Genomic DNA, 17,976 nt, shown 5'->3' with positions numbered 1-17,976 from the left:
GCACGCACGCGCGCACACACACACACACACACACACACACACACACACACACAAAAGGTATGTGTGTTAGGACCAGAGCCTCGTTTAGCTAACAAGAAAATACATCTCAAACCCTGAATACTGGTCTAATAAAAAGACAAATACCAGTGCATAACCAGGTGGCAAAACCCGGCTTCCTCTGTGAAACATCTGGCAATTGAAGTGGATTAAGTTCAAAGTGGGATTAAAAGTGGAAAAATGTAGCGCCAAATCCCTGGACCCAAACAGCCCCCACCCCCTCCCCTTTACTGCAGCCTGCTGATTTGAATGGTCTTTGAAGCAATCATGTGCGATATGGCTGGGCGAGTACTATCAAAGGGCCAGGAGGACAACAACTGTTACAAGACAGTAAAGATGTCTGTTTGCACTAGGCTTTGAATGGGACTGACAGAGAGAGAGATTATTAATAGATATATATTTTGATTGTATTATATTGATTGATCGTATTGTATTGTATACTTCTGCTTTGGCAACAAGTAAAGAATTGTGTGCAGGCTGCAGCAATAATAGTGTTTTCCTTATTGTTTCAATGAACAAACCTGGCTTTTTTGACTATTTCACAGAGGACATTTTGACATGGCATAGATGTGTTCCATTTACATACAGTAGATGTTTGTTTCTGTGTGACAGCATTATGTTAATCGTACAAGCGTTCTCCCTGCTGGCAGACATTAATAACAGACCCACCCAAGTTATATTATTAACTTCAGCTGCATTTACCAGTACAGTACACCAGTCTACTGCATCTGTGAGTGAGTAGACTACCATGTGAGTGAGTAGACTACCATCTGCATCCTTTGAGACACATGGAGTGTCCATTTCCTCCAGTCTCAGTGGGTGAGTGTGTAACATTATGCGCTAGTGTCTGGCTACTAAGATTCTCTCCTCGATGAACAGGCGCACGATAAACCTGCAATGTTGGGTAGAATGTGTATGTGACCCTGCTGTCCTATAAACCACTGGTTCCCAAACAGTGGGCCGGGAACCATTTGTGGGTCACGGAGCGATTTTTATGGGTCACGACTCGAGTAAAAATCCCATTTTCTTTTCCTAGATTTAAAAATGGGGATTGTATCGTAAGGAGTCTGGTTCTGGTTCTGCTTATCGGTTCCCTATTTCGGTACCAAAATGGTAAAGAATAAGGTGAAATGTTGCAGAATAGCCTTCACACCTAATATTGTAGGTATTGTACAGAGTTGCAATATGGAATAGGCCATAACTGTACTATTATAGGTTGAACAAATTTCAAAACTATACTTTTACCTTGTCTCAGTGTGAATGGCTCTGTAGGCTGCTCAACAGCACACCTTGAAGGTAGGTCACCCATCAGTATTGCAGCTATTCGGGTGCCCGCTGGAAATTCCATAAATAAAAATGTATTATAATTAAGAAGTATAGTGAAACTATCTACAAGCTCGCGACGCTGCGCGAAGCAGCGCATTGTGGCTTGTAGATCTGCTATTTTCACTAGTAGTTTGGGTCCCAGGCAAAAATCGAATCTCTCTTTTGGGTCTCGACCTGAAAGGTTTAGGAACCACTGCTATAAACATCATAATGATTATGTATCAATGAAGCGGCTGAAAGGCTGAGATGTTTTCCCTCATGTGTCGCTCTAATTTCACCTTACTTAGATTTGTAGCAATTGAGAAACACTCCTCTAAAAGCCATATATTAACATTTATGTTAAACTGCATAGTGCAGGACAGTTGTATAGGTAGGTACTGTATATTCTATTGTATTGTTCTAGTGTTCTTACACTTCTTGTTTTCTTTTTCTTGCCTTGTATTGTACTGTATAAAATATCTATCTATCTATCTGTCTGTCTGTCTGTCTGTCTGTCTGTCTGTCTGTCTGTCTGTCTGTCTGTCTGTCTGTCTGTCTGTCTGTCTATCTGTCTATCTGTCTAATGAGGCATGTAGTTTACACCCTGGCCTTGGTGAACTTCTGCTGTAACCAAATGTTCAAAGGATATTACTATATGTAGTAGAAAGAGTAGGCCTACTCTACTCCAGTCCCTTTGAAGAACGCCTATATATGAATAATGGATTATAGAAAAGGAGCACTCTCACGAAACAGGTTCCCAGTTCATACATAATGTGCATGTGCTGTGAGGAAGGAATGCAGACTATAATATAGACTCAACATTGAACAAAGGCCATGATGCCAATAAAAACATTGAAAACAGGTCAACAGTCAAGACTGACAAGAAGGCATGTCCGTGTTTGGTCTAAGAAGGGCCATAACATGGTCAATTCATATGTCCATCACCACACGTTTTTGTTGGCACAGGCAGTAGGCCTACTCTCCTAGAGTCCTAGTCTCCAGAGGGTAGTTATTATGTAGCTGGCTACTACAGATTGATTGATTGATTGAAGAATTTATCACAAGTTTGCTTAGGAAAAGGTAGGTCTACATGTTTCATGACAGTATTGGCCTGGGCAACTAAAAGGATATGCCCAAGAAAGCCTATGGCTTGTTTCAATTAAGATATATATTTTTTTAACTCAAATAACATTGAACAGATGGAACACAGTAGGCTGTACTATGCAGAAAAACAGTCTTAAGAAAAACAATGCAAGACTAAACTTACTTGAATGCATTGCTTGGAAATGGGAGACCCTTGGCAAGCCGAGTAAACTGAGTAAATTGTGTGTTGTTTACCTGGCCTCAACATTTGCCGCCGTTACATAAATAATGGAGGCACATTTTGTCTTCAGTTTTTGAACAAAAGTGAAAACAAACTTGTACCGTGTGTGTGTGTGCCTTTAAGAACAGAGCTCTCCAGAGACATGAATGAAACGGGGCAGCCATTCATAAAAAAACAACAGTGGGGGGGTGAAGAGCATTCTGGATGGGGATTGGCTGCACGGTTTGAATGGCAATGCTTACCAGCCAATGGGCGCGGACTACAGGCAGTTGTTTGCGCTTGAGGGGACCGCAGACAGACAGACCATCATTCCATTGAGAAAATCCACAGTCAAGTTGCGTGAGAGAGGAGGAGCGCTGCAGGGAATGTAGAGCAGAGAAATAATATTTGTTTTGATTTTGTTTTAACTACTACTGCCAAGAGGAAATCTCCACGTTATCAGAGTGAGTTGTGCACTTATTATTCTATCGCTGTAACGAAGCATGAATGTGTTTAACTGGGAACGGGGACCGTGGTTTAATCGCTGTAAACACACGCTGGTGTTATCGCTGTGATTTGGACGCGCGCTGTGGACTCGCGAGGAGAGAGAAGAGTAGAGAGGAAAATGAACGCCATTTTATGAGAATGAAACGCTACAGAGGCTTGTTTTAGTGCGTCCATTTCCCACGCAGATACTGGGGTTTGTCTGCACTTTGCAATAGTTCTCTTGCGCCTCAGTTGTGTCGATTGCTTATCTCTCTGTGTGTGTGTACCGTCGTGTGTCCGCTTGGAAATTTATGAATGGCGAGCGCGTCGTCGCGCGATTCCCCCTCCCCCCTTGGTGCGCACACGTAGCCCTGGATCAAATTTCACTTCATTGAGAAAAACAAAGTCCTTTAGGAGGAGGAGGGAGGCCCCATGGGTGAGACTAGTAGAGGGTGATTGTACAGTTTGGAAACTTCACAAAGCGATCGCACCCCCACCACCAGGCTTTCTATTTGTATTATTCCTAATGTAACATTTGACCTGGTTCTTGTTTTGTTTTTTACACGTATTAGCCCGCGGCCCCCATTTAAAAATATGTCAGGGACCCCCACTAGAAGACTTTTTTTTTTTTTTACAGCTCTAGCAGTGATTTTCAATTTTCAACCGGGTTGACATGCATTAGGCTAGTACGGACCCCCCCCCCCCATTTAATGGCATTTATATTCCTGGGACCCCAATTTATATTGTAAAAGCAATGTTAAGTTTAACTCTCAGTGTAAAAATGTGTAGCCTACACTCTTAAAGACCCATAGGGCATACAGTAAAGGCGAAGGCTCCATTTAAGGCGAAGGCTCCATTTGGTTTCTAACTATCATTTAGCTGGAGGAACTCCCTCAAGGACCCCCGAGGGCCCCGGGCCCCACTTTGAGAACCAATGAACTAAAGGACTTGTTGTGTTAAATGGTGAGAGCGATTAGCCTACATTATGTCAATACGTCCGTTGCATCGCTGTCTTTTTGCCAAGTAGCCTAGTAGTCCGTCTTGGTGAACGGGTCGGATCCCATTCCCATTCCCCTAGCTAGGTTATGCAACTCCTACTCCATATGACACACATTAACCTCGTCTGAATGGAGTTTAAGCCTCAGGGAGTTGATCAACACACTTTCAGCCAAGCTTGTCAACAGCTTGTTGGATGTTTTTGTTGGAACACATTATGCAATGTGCTACTGTAGCCTACATGCACGCGGTAGGCCAACATAACAAACTAATTAACATGATCTTTTATTTCTACCTACCTATTTGCTATTACCTGGCCCATTTTTGTATTTATATATTTTTTGTGAACGAATGTGAGAAATTACCTTTCTCCTGCCATCCTAGTTAGTGTAGGCCAACTGATATACCATACAGGTTAAAATTACGTTTTATTCAGTAGAAAGGGTTGCTTATACTGGGGCTGGATGCTGAGCCAGAGACTATAAATAAATGGGGCTACTACTTTACTTCTGTGGTTGGATTTTGAATCTTCAGATGTTCTGTCACTCCTAGGTGTGCTGTTTTGCAAATGTATGAAAGTGAGAGTTTATGTCGCATAAATGGCAGAGACAAGAGGCAAAAATGGATACACCTATACACTTTGGTCTTATAATGTCTGTCTATGTCAGAAAGGGATTGTTTTAGGCCGGGTGGTGTGCTTTCAAAATCATCATAAATTCAGTGGTGGAAAGTAACTAGGCCTACATAATGGGCCTACAATTTTGAGGTATTTGAAGGCTAGGCCTACTTTACTTTTTCCAATTTCCAATACTTTTACACTACATCTTGGATCCAAATATTGTACTTTTACTCCACTACATTTATTTGAAAACTTTAGTTAATAGTTAGTTACTATGTAGATTAAGATTATTAGGATATTACAACATACATTTTGGCCATTTGAAAATAGCCGATATATGAGCACTTTTCCCACCACTGCATACATTGCATTTTGTAAGATATCGCCACCTACTCACCTACAGTAGCCTTGGTGAGTGGTGGTGACCACATTTTTATGAACTCTCACGTGGCTGGGTTTCTTCAATGGTCCATCCCAGCTGACATACATACGTGCTGGTCTTATGTAACACCTCACTCCTAGCGCTTTGCTGACAAGGTTTTACGAGCTCCACTGGTTGTTAGACAAACACAAACGCACTGATAGGGGAGGGGGGCGATTGTGTCTAATAATAGATGATGATCAGTGAGTGTGAGATGGATGGCTGTCGTTGATGCTGCCAGGTAACGGGTGATTATATTCAGTGGTGGAAAAAGTAAGCCTACTCACATCAGTGTGTATCAATACGGCAACGTAGAAAATACTCTGTAAGGGTACGGTCACATATGGTTGCCAGCTGAAAAGCGGATTCTGACTAGGGATGGGACAATATGAAAATTTCATATCACGATTATTGTGACAAAAGAAACCTCGGTTTACGATAGTATCGCGATAATCAAAATCCATAATCCTGGGGCTGCATTTGCCAAAAAATAGCAGATGTACAAGCTCACAACGTGGCGCGTTGTGAGCTTGTAGATAGCTCTATTTCAATCAATATTTGACTCTTGAGATGCAGTGGAGTAGACGTAAAAGTACTGAAATACTCAAAGTAAAAGTACCAAAAAACAGGGTTAGGGTTAGACAGTATTTTAGTAAATGTACTTAGTTACTTTACAACACTGATTATATTTTGTCGTTGTCGCCTCTCCACAGCAGCGTGGGTCGGTGTCGGCGAGGGATCTCCCTTTGGACGGACCCTTGGTTCACCACAGACGCGCAGCAACATGGACGGCTTTTACGACCAGCAAGTCCCTTATGTGGTACCACAGAGCGTGAGTGTTTATTCATTAAATTGTTAAATTAAGAAATAATAATGTAATGAATTGTCAATTTCGTTACTTTCCCTGAAATAAAATGGCATAATGAATGCTATGCATGATTATTAGGCTATGTTTGGTAAACTGGACTGAGTCCACATTTAAACCTCCTCTCACCACCTCCATTGTCATTCCAGAAATCTCAGGTTGAAGAGCAGTTGAACAGACCACTCAGTGACAGGAAGAGGAAGTTTGTGGACACAGAGCTGGCTCTGGACACAGAAGGTAGGCTACATTAGGGGTGGGTGATATCGTGAAAAATATCGTTGAGACGATAACAATGTCTCCACGACATGCCTTTTTCAGAGATATCGTATATATCGTGATACAATGAGGGAGCCTCATAAAAAAATCCTGTTGATTTGTTAAAACAGAGATTCATTGCAGAATTCATTTAAACCTGCATTTTTGTCTAGTTCTCAAACTGTAAAATGCCAAGGACCCGTAAGGGTCCATTTGGTTTAATTTGTATACTGTCAGAGTTGCATACTTGTAAGGATCAATTTAGACCTCCCAAAAGGAACCCAGAGAGTCCATGGACCCCACTTTGAGGACCACTGGTCTAAATGGTCTGTTAGTCCTTTTTCTTTTAGGTTTTGTTACCTTGTAGGTGGTTGTACTGTTAAGTAACTTGAAAAATAACCATAAAAGCCCATCACCCAACAAAAGAATCGTGATAAGATCGTATATCGTGATACAGCTTGGGAAAATATCGTGATTTTTGTATTTTTCCATATCGCCCAACCCTAGGCTACACTCTAAATGGGTCAGATAACAGATGGCATGGCATGATATTAAAGTCAGTAGTGGAACATTGGACTTGTGCTCCTTTACAATAGTAGTGGCCCGCTGTCCCCAGGCCAGGGTCTGTACCGTTAGTGCTTAAATAAAAAGGGGTGCAGCAGCATTCCTTGCCTCCAGCATAGTCTATAGTTAACAACTTGTTAACACTTGCACTAGTGTCAACAAACTTGAATGTATGGGTCATATTTCTTTCTCCTTTTGTAGAGCTCTTTCAAGATCTGAGCCAACTCCAGGAAATGTGGATTGCAGAAGGTGAGCCTACAAGGATTATTTCGATGAGAATAATCATTTAACATTTAGCAGTTCCATTAGAATGTCCCATTAAAAAAATCTCCCAAATCCCCTCCTACAGCCCAGGTTCCTGATGACGAGCAGTTTGTCCCAGATTTCCAGTCCGACAACTGTAAGTACAGACACCACTCCTGTAATATTTATGATGGAGCGGAAAGAAAAGAGTGCTGCAACAAGGAGTCACATTATGCATAATTACACACATTGTTTATTTATACGTCCATTTCCCAAGGACCACAATGTTACTGAGCACGAAAGCATGGAAACAAAATATCATTCTGTGTCTCCAAAATAAGTGATCATCTTTCTTGGCGTGTGTCAGGATCAAGTCAACGTGCCTGTGTTTTTGAGTTTTCCACGTTGGTTTACCCATGCACAGTGCAAAATGAGCGGGTGTTGTGCTTGTGGGTCTGTACAATTGGCTGTTAGGCCTCCACCAATATCCAGTTGCTTTCAGAAGTGAATGTGATTTGGAGCGGTGATTTAAGCCAGCCACGTCCCTAACCACCACTGATGGACCACTGGAGATGGTCTTGTTGTTGAGTCCCAAGCAGTTGGCAGCCGCAGCGTAGCTGCCGGGCAGAGCTCCAAACCCAACCATGCTGTGTTGGCTTTGTTATACTGCTCTCTATTTGCAATTTCTCCACAGCCGTTGCCTTTGCCTGGGAACTATGGACCTCTGCATTAGCAACTTAAAGGCTAGTTTAGACCACTGTTTCCCAAACAGTGAGTCAGGACCCATTTGTGGGTTGCAGGCCATTTATATTGGTTGCGAGTTAACATTTTTGTTTCCTACATTTTGTTCTTATTACAGTTTTAATTAATACAAAATACTTTTCAAATTGTGCATTTATATGGCTATATAGCGCTTTTGATCCAAAGCGCTTTACATAGATTGACATTCACCCACATACATTCACCCACATACATTGGCCCATTCACACAAACATTCATACACCGATGGCAGAGGAAACCATGCAAGGAACCAACCTGCACATCGGGAGCAATCAGGTGTTCAGAGTCCTTGCTCAAGGACACTTCCACACTAAAGGTGTCTACACACCAAACAGCCTACAGGAGACTACTTCTGACTGTACACAGACTGCAAAGAACTGCAAAAAACTAAGCACTTTTATTTTTTCAGACGACGCCGACTGTAGTTACTGTATGGCAGTGGTGCCAGGTCTGCTCGTTATAAGCAACGTTGATCCTGTTTTCCTATAATGTTGCTAGTTGTGGGTTGCTTTTGTTTGGGCTTGTTTCTGAAGTGTAGTTGCTTATTTGGCCTTGCTTTCAACATTATTTTATAAAATAACTAATGTAATAGAGCTCAGAGGTGAAACTGGTCGCTGCTTTTGGGCTTATTTTCATAGACCTGGTCGCTTATTTCACTCACAGAATCTGGCAACCATACCGGAGCCACTGTGTGTTCTCCGTGCAGAGGAGAAGGGGGAAAAAAAGAACAACAACAACACGGGGAGCTGCTGCACTATTTACTAGCTTTGCTTTGGATCAGATTGGAATAGGAACTGAGAGTTGTGATTGAGAATATGGTATTTAGTAAAAATATGCGACGGGAAAATGTCTCTGGCTTATTTTGGCTTGGTTTTGCAACAGTAGCAAACTATTCTACAACTCCCTCAATCTTACCGACGGCCAGGGGCGACTGTACAAAACTGAGCAAGTCCAGTTTTCCAGTTTTCGGTCGATAACGTTCCCGACCCGCTGCCGAAAACCTGACGATGAGCTCCCGTTCGGCAAACGACGCTATCCGCCGCCGAATCGTCGCCGAATCTGTGCGGTTAAAAGTGGCCTTAATGGGGAGCCCATGATCGAACTGGGAACCTCGCGGCTCCCATCCGGCCACTCTACCCCTGAGCCACTGCCGCGTGGCGCCCTAGGTCTGCTGTTTTCACTAGTTAAGGTCCTGGGCAATCGTCAATTTTTTCTTTGGGTCTTGAGCTAAAAAGTTTGGGAACCACTGGTTTAGACTATGGCTTATGGCTGTGTCACATATTTTACTGTAGTTGAAAATCCGTTATTTTTGGCTATTTGGTGACTTTGACAGTTCCGGCAGGAGGTTGGTTGTGCTGGTGATGCCACCACGCACAGTGACGACGGCACAATCTAGTGTTGCAGTTGGCTGCTGTGGTTGGTGCACTTTAACACTGATGGGAAGCTTTTACTCCTCCTGAATAGAGTATGCTGGAGGAGTATGTGTGTACAGTGCATGTGAGAGTGTAGTATTGGCATGGTGCCAGCCATTATTACAGGCAGTTGCTTCATTTACGAACCTCAGGAGAGCAGTATGGCTGTGTAGAGGAGCATTTAAGTGACATGCTGACTGAGTCACTCAGTGTTTTTATACCGCTGGTGACTGAAGATGTCAACTGTTGAGAAATGAAAATTTGACTAGCTGAAACTTAATGCATCGCTTTTTATACAAGCTAATTTCCTAAACCAACATTCACAACATGAAGTTGCATTAAATAATGATTATAAACGGAACAGTAATTCGCCGTGGTCCTCAGGTGGTCTCGGTAATGGGCCCTCAGCTGGCTTTGGGACTGGCTGACGCAATCGCCTCGTTGACGCAGGGAGGCTTTGTGCGTCATGGTTACAATTACAATCAACCTCAGATGTTTTGCTTTTTCAAAGTTTAGGTGCTTTTGGGTGTGTAGTGTACCGTACATTATTAACAGCCGCTCAGTTGCAGCAAGTTCCTGCAAACGTTATCTTTCGTCTTGTGATTTGGGATGTGGCCTGGCTGAAGTTAGGCGTGTGACCAGAAGGTCACTAGTTGAGCAATTCAAATCCGAGTGATGGAAATGAATGACTAATGCGCTCTGTGCATGCGCAAGACCGGAGTGCAACACGGGTATTCCCCAGTTGCCAATGTATGAATGAGTAACCCCCACCACACACAGCAGCCTCAGGCATTATTGTAAATAAGAATGTTGTTGTTATCTTGCCCTGTTGACTGTGGGTTAAAAAAAGAAAAACGCTAGCTGTGGCATAGTACCATCTGAATGATGGCAGTTAATATGGCACAGGAAACAGCGGGGGCTGTTGGAGCAGGCAAGGACCCAACCTCCGACTTCCTACCGTACCCCGCTGTGCCCTTACAATACTCATGTCATAGATAAGGGAGGAAGTGGGGAAATATTTGCATGTTTGGCCTTCTATTCAAGCAGCACACAAAGATGTCTCTGTGTGTGCATGTCTGTGTATTGCTGCTTAATAGCTGCCTCAATGAAATGACTGTGTGGAAAAATCAAGCTGTTTACACATCTGTGGTCGACCATACTGCTATTGTGTACACAGTTATTCCCAACAGGACAGACATACTGAAGGAAATTACGCTTTTGTTGCTAAATTGTCAATGCATGAGGGGTTTTCCCTTTTTCTTACACAATAAATTGATCGTGTTAATTTTAAAAATAGCTCTTGCTTAATGAGCCTTATGAAGAAATAAAAATAAAGAAATCTAATTGTTTCATTTCCAATTGTAAAAAAAAAAGGGGATTATTGTTTATCATTGTTTGTAAATTATTTGATAGGTTACTGCATGGGGTGGGCACAACTCACTCCTCTCCTATGCCAGTTTATATGCATTTTATATTCTTAATGTTGTTTCTGATGTATCTTTACACCAGAATATAATGTGTCTTTGTGTGTGTGTTGCAGTGATGTTCCATGGACCACCGGTCAGTAAAGTGAAACGGGAATCCAGCCCATCCAAAGAGCTGTCACCCTGCAGCCAGGAGCAGAGACTCACACCGTACAATGACAAGTGCCTTTACAGCTACAGGTATGTGTACTGTACACAGTACTCATCACTACACAACCAAGTCAAATATAGCTTTCATCATTCATTTATATCTCTTTATCTCCAATTCTACCCTTTTCCATGACACACACAAGCTGTCTCTCATAAATAAGTCATCTTCTGGTTTCTCTGATCGTAACCCGGTCTCGTCCCCTTATGCTTCCCCAGTGCCTATGACGGCAAGCAAGTCGGGGTCAAACCGATGACGCCGCCTGCTGCCCCGGGCCTGCTGTGCAGCTCCGTCCACCCGGCAGGGACACCCCCCTTACAGAGGCTGGTCCCTGGCCCACAGCTAAGTCACGGCTGTCCCCCTAACCATGCCCCCTCCCCACGCCAACACCACAACCAACAGCATGGCCATCACCCCCCACAGGCATGCCAAAGTCAGCGTTTTGCGCTGCCACGGCCCCCTGTCAGTCGGCCAGACAGCTCGTATAACTCGGAGCACAGGTGAGTTAGGATTTGGGCTGTATCAAAAGCGTACAGTGTATATAAAGATGCATGCAGATGAAAACCTTTGACTAGTATGTCTTTAGGAACTTGACATGCACGCTTAGTTTCAACTGAATGATCCAATGATCAATTAGAGCTCTGTATCTTTCATAACAAATGTGCCAAGTTCTCTTGAGGGAATCACAAACTGTCTGAAGTGGGGATGGGACGATATGCGATATTATCGTTTATCTGCATATCCGGTACCACTTAAACCCTCTATAATTGGTAAAAGTTACTTATAATATACGTACTCGATAAAATCTTTTTTCTTCACACTCTATCATTTGTCTTCGCCAAAAAATAGCCGATCTACAAGCTCACAACGCGTTACAACGTGGCGTGTTGTGAGCTTGTGGATCTGCTATTTTTTGGCAAACGTTCGGCCCCAGGATAATGGTTTTTGATTATCGCGATAATATCGTAAATCGCGGTTTCTTTTCTCACAACAATCGTGATATGACATTTTCATATCGTCCCATCCCTAGTCTGAAGTAATCAGACTGGTTGGCGCCACACCTGTGCATGATCTAACGTTAACCTAAAATAATCTTAAATTATAGTCTCTGTTTTCCACCCCCTCATCCCCAGATTCCATAGGCAGATGTCAGAGCCCTGCTTGCCACTCCCCCCTCCAAAGAACGCAGCCAGGCCAGCCTACCCTTCTCAGTCCCACCACCACCACCACCAGCAGCCACCCACCCAGGATGGCCGTCCCATATACCAGCGCCACCTCTCAGAGCCTGTTGTCCCCCTGTCCCCACATGGTGGGTTCAAACAGGAGCTGGTGGACCCGCGCTACCCAGAGCAAGGGGCCCCTGGTATGGGTCCTCTGCCCCCCCGGACGACCCCCTTCCACCCCGTCAACATCAAACAAGAGCCAAGAGACTACGGCTTTGACTCAGGTTTGTGTGTGTGATCTAGTGTAAAGGCAGTTGTAGTTTAGAGATCCACTGAAATGGAATTTCCTTGCCAAAAAACAATAATTGTTTTATTATTATTATAAAAAAAATTGCAAGTTTGCACTATAATTCAGTATGTGTAAAATAAGGGTAAGAAAGGCTGAAAATGTATAGCTATAATATATCCAAATCATACTGATTTGACAATGATAAAAACAAGTTGCAGTTCACACAAACATACAATTTTTTTTTTTTTTTTTTTTTGGGGGCTTTTTATGCCTTTATTGATAGGACAGTAGACTGAAATGGGGAGAGATGGGGAATGACATGTGGCAAAGGTCGTCCGGATCGGAAATCGAACCGGCGACGCCAGCAGGCATCATAGCCTAGTATGTGGTATGCACCTTGACCACCAGGCCAGCGGGCGCCCCACATATACAAATTTAAATTAATCTTGTTTTCCCTTTAGGCGGCTATTAATTATTTATTAGAGGAATATACTGTGCATCCCTAGTTGGATAGTTTGTATGTGATATGGATGCAATTCTCAAGATGTCAGGGTTTGTCACAACTTCCATTCATTCCAATATATTGGTTCTGATCACTTCCCATAAAGAAGTTGTGGACTTGTGGTTGGTCCTTTTACAGTGCAGAATTCTTATGTCTAGTATCCATGAGATTACCGAGTGACAGTTGAACTCTGTGTTCTTCTGTGAACCACTTTCTATAAGCCAACCAGGGTCAATCCTATTAACATCATTTAGCGAGCTACTAGCTAAATGACGTTAATGGAGTGTGTGGTGCCGTGCAAGATGATCCCATTTGAATCTTAACAGGACCATACCGGTAGTCTTGAATGTAGTAGCCTATTGCCTAGAACTCATTATTGTGAGTTGCAGGCATTATTGCCTAAGGCCTACAACATTATTGGCAATCGTCTTCCAAAGCGTACCATGGTTTGTTTGATTTTCAAGGATGCCATTGGATTACATTTATTTCTGTGCAATATGAAACTTGCTGAGATTTAAAACCTGCTTGAGATGTAGTATAATTATAATGTATAAATTATATAAAAAAATATTTTAGGTCTACCCAAAAGTAGAAAATGTACCGTATTTGAAATTCAAACTTATGACTTATAAAAAACACAATGATGTTAAGCCAATATTGACTCAATTATTTGGATTCTGTAACATTTTAATGACAAATACTAAATCAAATTGAATTAATGCCATCAACAGGAAAATTTTCTATTTTTACAGTATATGGCTGAAGCTGTGAATAGCATTGTTAAATGTATAAACCGAATGATCTTAGTAAGCTCTGTCTTGCAAGACTGCATAACTGCTATAAATGATGTCTTATCTGCTATTAAAAAAAAGACTAGATCTCTTATCATTTCCTTCAGCTCAATTGAGGCAAAACTAGAATCCTTGTCATAAGTACTGAGAGCATCTAAGAAATAATTATTATTGGTCCCTTAGTAGTTAATGTGAAAAAGGCCTTCAAAAGTCTTCTTTGACCATCACCAGTCACCACCACATGTGAAGAAAATGGTTCAGTCAAATCGAACACACTTTTCTATTTTCTATTCACGCATTCATTAATTTATCCTGTTTCGATTATTGCAATGCACTGGTGTCTCTGCTCCAGTTAGTACAAAATGTGTCTGCCAGACTCCTTGCTAATAGGTAGACGTAGGTCCCCTATTACACAGTGCTTGGCTGCTCTTCAATGGTTGCCCATTGAATGCAGAATTGATTTAAAAATCCTTTTACTCAATCTACAAAGCATCACAGGGGCTGGCCTCAGTTTACATCTCTAAAACACTGCATCCGCTTTAAAGTGTGATATCTCTCAGATCTTCTGACCAAGTCCTTCTGGCTGTCTCAAAGATTAGACTCAAAACAAAGGGTGACTGAACTGTTGCAATGGTGGTTCCCTCTCTAGAACACTCTCTAGAAAAAAAGGAAAAAGTTTAAAAGACGGTTGTTCAATAAGTTTGTTTGCCTTTTTGTATAGTTTTATATAATTATGTATATTTTGTTTTGAAAGGTGCTTAAAAAAAGTTTACTTACTATGAACACCCCTTCTTGTGGCTTACAGAGGTACAAAACTGTCAGTCATCATTTGGCAAATCTTCAGCATTCTACCAGAATAACAATGATGGTGAGTTCCCATAGTGAGATTTCATGTACTAATAATCTTTCCATTGAAATGTTTGTTAAAACATGGCAGTATGGATATGTCATGTCATTGCTAAAAAAAACACTTGACTTGAACTGTCTTAATTTGTCAGGTTTCGTTTATGATGGTGAGCTGTACTATGATGACACATGTGTTGTACCAGAAAGACTGGAAGGTAAGTTACTGTTTTGTTTCGTTTTTTTTTTGTTTTTTGCATTAGCCACTCAGTTGAACCAGTGGTTCTCAACCTGTGGGTCGGGACCCCCAGTGGGGTCCCCAAATTACTTTTCACATTGTAATGCCTCAACTCTTAGCGCTGGTCAGGGTGGGGGGTCCCCAATTAAAATATGATTATTTTGTGGGTTGCGGCCTGAAAAGATTGAGAACCACTGAGTTAAACTGTGCAGTTGTTGCCAAACTTTGTGAGATAAATGTTTTTGTATTATGTTGACTGTCCTGTTCATGTATTGTAACCTCGCTACTTTGCCCCAGGTAAAGTGAAGCAGGAGGGGCTGGTCTTCCGCGATGGCCCGCCTTACCAGCGCCGCGGCTCCCTGCAGCTCTGGCAGTTCCTGGTCACCCTGCTGGACAATCCAGCCAACAGCCACTTTATCGCCTGGACCGGACGCAACATGGAGTTCAAACTCATCGAGCCCGAGGAGGTAAGTTGGGCTTTGTTTTTGTTTTTGCACACATGAAGTGTGCAAAGATTATAAGGAATTTAACTGACACACAGTTCTATAACTCTCTGATGTCTATCAGTATAGGACAGTATAGGAACTGGAATTGTTTTTCAAATGTCTTACTGCTTTCAGGATTCATTTGTGTTAATTATCCCAAGACAAAATCTAACACAAAACCTTGATTAACCAATTACGTTGTTAGTTTAGTGACAGTGGACTACCTTGAAATTATTGCACATAGTTGACCAATCAGACTTTAGTATAGTTACGTGACCAATCAGACTTTAGTATTCAACAAAGCCCCCCCCCCCCCCCCACTGTTTCACAGGTGGCCCGGCGATGGGGAATGCAGAAGAATCGTCCCGCCATGAACTACGACAAGCTGAGTCGCTCCCTGCGTTACTACTATGAGAAGGGCATCATGCAGAAGGTAAAGGCAGGTCACGTTCCAATCTTATTTTCACTCCATATCAATCACGTTTTTATAGTGCGTTATTATAATAGGAAAAGCTTTTTCCGAGTGGGATTACATAGATCAGTGGTTCTCAAACATTTAATTTATATTAAAATGAAGCACTTTTCAACCTGGTGTCCTGATTTTGTGCAGGTCAAAAAAACGGATCTGCAAGATCACAATTCATCGCATTGCGATGTGTTGAGGCCAAATTTCGAAAATCTTGAAAATAGACTTAAGTAGTTAAACTATTCTTTTTATCCCGACACACACACACACTCACTCTCTCTTTGAAAACCACTGACTTAGACTACCAGCATATACAATATTTACATTATTATAGTTTTTTTTTGTCATTCATTCATTCCAATCTTTCTTTGATTACATCTATCTGCCTGAGTTGACCTGTAATCCTCTGTCTCTTTATTTTTGTGGCAGGTGGCCGGCGAGAGGTACGTGTACAAGTTTGTATGTGACCCTGAGGCGCTTTTCACCATGGCCTTCCCAGACAACCAGAGGCCCAGCTTGAAGGGGGATCCGGATGTCCTCATCCCTGCCAGCGAAGAGGACGGCCTCCCCATGCCTCTGTATGAGGATGGGGGTCCCTACCTGGCTGACGGAGGGGAGCAGTGTGTCACAGGCCTGGGCTTCCCTGATAGCTACCCATATTAATCTCTCCATGCCCCGGGCTGGTTTTGAATATAAATATACATAATTAGCCTTTTCCTTAACTTGGCCATTTTTCATGCTGGCAGACACGGGACTCACTCGTTGAGACAGAGTAGGGTAAAGCTATTTCACGCGCTAGCATGAACATTGAGCAGCCCCCTACATCGTGTACACCTGCGTTTACCCAACCGCTCACCAGCGGCCACCTCTAACAGATTAAAACATGACTAACCTTTCTGACTGCATGCCCGAGTGTGAACAAGTTTCCTCAGACAACCCTACTGCACTGTCAGCCGCCTCGAACCAGGTTTAACCGTTCCAACTTTCACTTGAAGTTGGGACGAAGAATTAGGATGCATGCCACGGTCACACAAAAAAGCCAAGGGACGTCCCCCATGCCCAGTTTCCAGTATTTGCCAAGGGATCACAATCCGGTCCGGTTATACCTCGTTCGAACCGCAACAGCATGATGGCACCCGCTAAAAACCCAATGTTGGTGAACACATCGCAACAGACAACTACAGACTATTGGTTCGGATACCATCTCTTCTGTTTTTGAGATTGTCTGTTTTATTTTATATGAGCTGGATAAAAACGCCATCATTGTGTTGCATATTTGCAGGGTTTAATCAAGCCCTTAATATAATTTGTAGAAGTCCTCGATATTGTTCTAATCTTTGTCTATGTGAAAACTGGATTTCACGCCAAAAATTCTAAATATGCCACAACTTGCCACGACGTTTCACTTTTTACTGACATACTTCAAAAGTGATGTTTTTTTTTTCTTTCTTTTTTTGTAATGTTGTACCTCCTGAAAGAAGGGATATGCATCTGTACTTTCTGGACGCTCCTGTCTTTCTATAAAGATGTATATTGAAATATGTTTTATGTACCGGTATGCTTTTTTCCTTCTTTAAAGCTAATATTTTTGGCACTATATGGACTTTTTTTTTCTATGACCGATTTATGACGAAGGTACTGCCACTATCTTTCTCTAATGCTATATTACTGCCAATATTAAGCTAACAGTTTGACTTGACACCATGTTGCATGGATGTTCTTACAATTGACTGTACCAATCTGTTCTTTCCTGCTTTTTTGTATAGTGTATTAGCTTCAGTGGCTGGAAAAGGTAAAATGATATATGAATATATTTTTGCAACAGGCTGCATTTGTTCAACATTGCATAAACTGCAAAGCTTAGCCCGTTACTATATTGTATGCTACTTTCCCTAAAGAATGAGATAGACACTCCCCTATTTTCTGACATAGGCCTACTGTTGATGGTGCATGTATAAAATTTGTGTACTGCTATATTTTGCTATATGATCACAATGTGGTATGAATGGATGGATGGTTGTCTATTTTGACAAGGATCACTGGTACTGGCGTGATATCTGCCCCTAAATATGTGTGCCTTCTGTTGCTTTTGGTCGATCTTTTACTTGATATAATACACAATCTGCTTTACTTTGTCTTGTGTGAAATTTGTTTACAGTAGATCATTGTACTGCAATAACTGGTGTCTGAAAGTTAAGAGAAGCAGGCTTGACTAGGCTGATTAGAATCTTCACAATTTCTCCCTCAATTACCACCATGCT

At 42.1% G+C, this 17,976-nt stretch overlaps 1 protein-coding gene across 3 annotated transcripts; it reads left to right on the top strand.

Annotated features, from left to right (window-relative positions):
• Positions 1–3,003: 3,003 nt before the first annotated feature.
• LOC308280016 (ETS translocation variant 5-like) lies at positions 3,004–17,787 on the top strand. Of its 3 annotated transcripts, none has more exons than XM_080720272.1 (13): positions 3,004–3,129; positions 5,901–6,019; positions 6,202–6,289; positions 7,073–7,120; positions 7,221–7,271; positions 10,847–10,970; positions 11,157–11,438; positions 12,072–12,385; positions 14,489–14,551; positions 14,682–14,744; positions 15,062–15,231; positions 15,581–15,682; positions 16,145–17,787. In XM_080720272.1, exons 2-13 carry the CDS (start codon positions 5,972–5,974, stop codon positions 16,376–16,378), a joined length of 1,587 nt encoding a protein of 528 aa, XP_080576398.1. In that variant the 5' UTR covers positions 3,004–3,129; positions 5,901–5,971; the 3' UTR covers positions 16,379–17,787. The 3 variants fall into 3 exon arrangements, with proteins under 3 accessions (XP_080576398.1, XP_080576396.1, XP_080576397.1); XM_080720270.1 differs by having other exon boundaries at positions 15,581–15,688; XM_080720271.1 differs by having other exon boundaries at positions 3,072–3,129; positions 5,904–6,019; positions 15,581–15,688.
• Positions 17,788–17,976: the final 189 nt, after the last annotated feature.

The sequence above is a fragment of the Nannobrachium achirus genome (genome assembly GCF_963921795.1).
Source record: "Nannobrachium achirus genome assembly, chromosome: 24".
Lineage (NCBI taxonomy): Eukaryota > Metazoa > Chordata > Actinopteri > Myctophiformes > Myctophidae > Nannobrachium > Nannobrachium achirus.
This window is presented reverse-complemented; position numbering and strand designations above follow the sequence as displayed.

Bases quoted from the DNA above. Each gene is read 5' to 3' on its own strand.
- LOC308280016 (XM_080720270.1), top strand. From the start codon at position 5,972: ATGGACGGCTTTTACGACCAGCAAGTCCCTTATGTGGTACCACAGAGC. The intron at 14,552-14,681 runs GTGAGTTCCCAT...TTAATTTGTCAG, and splicing joins CTACCAGAATAACAATGATG to GTTTCGTTTATGATGGTGAG. The intron at 15,689-16,144 runs GCAGGTCACGTT...TTTTTGTGGCAG, and splicing joins GCATCATGCAGAAGGTAAAG to GTGGCCGGCGAGAGGTACGT.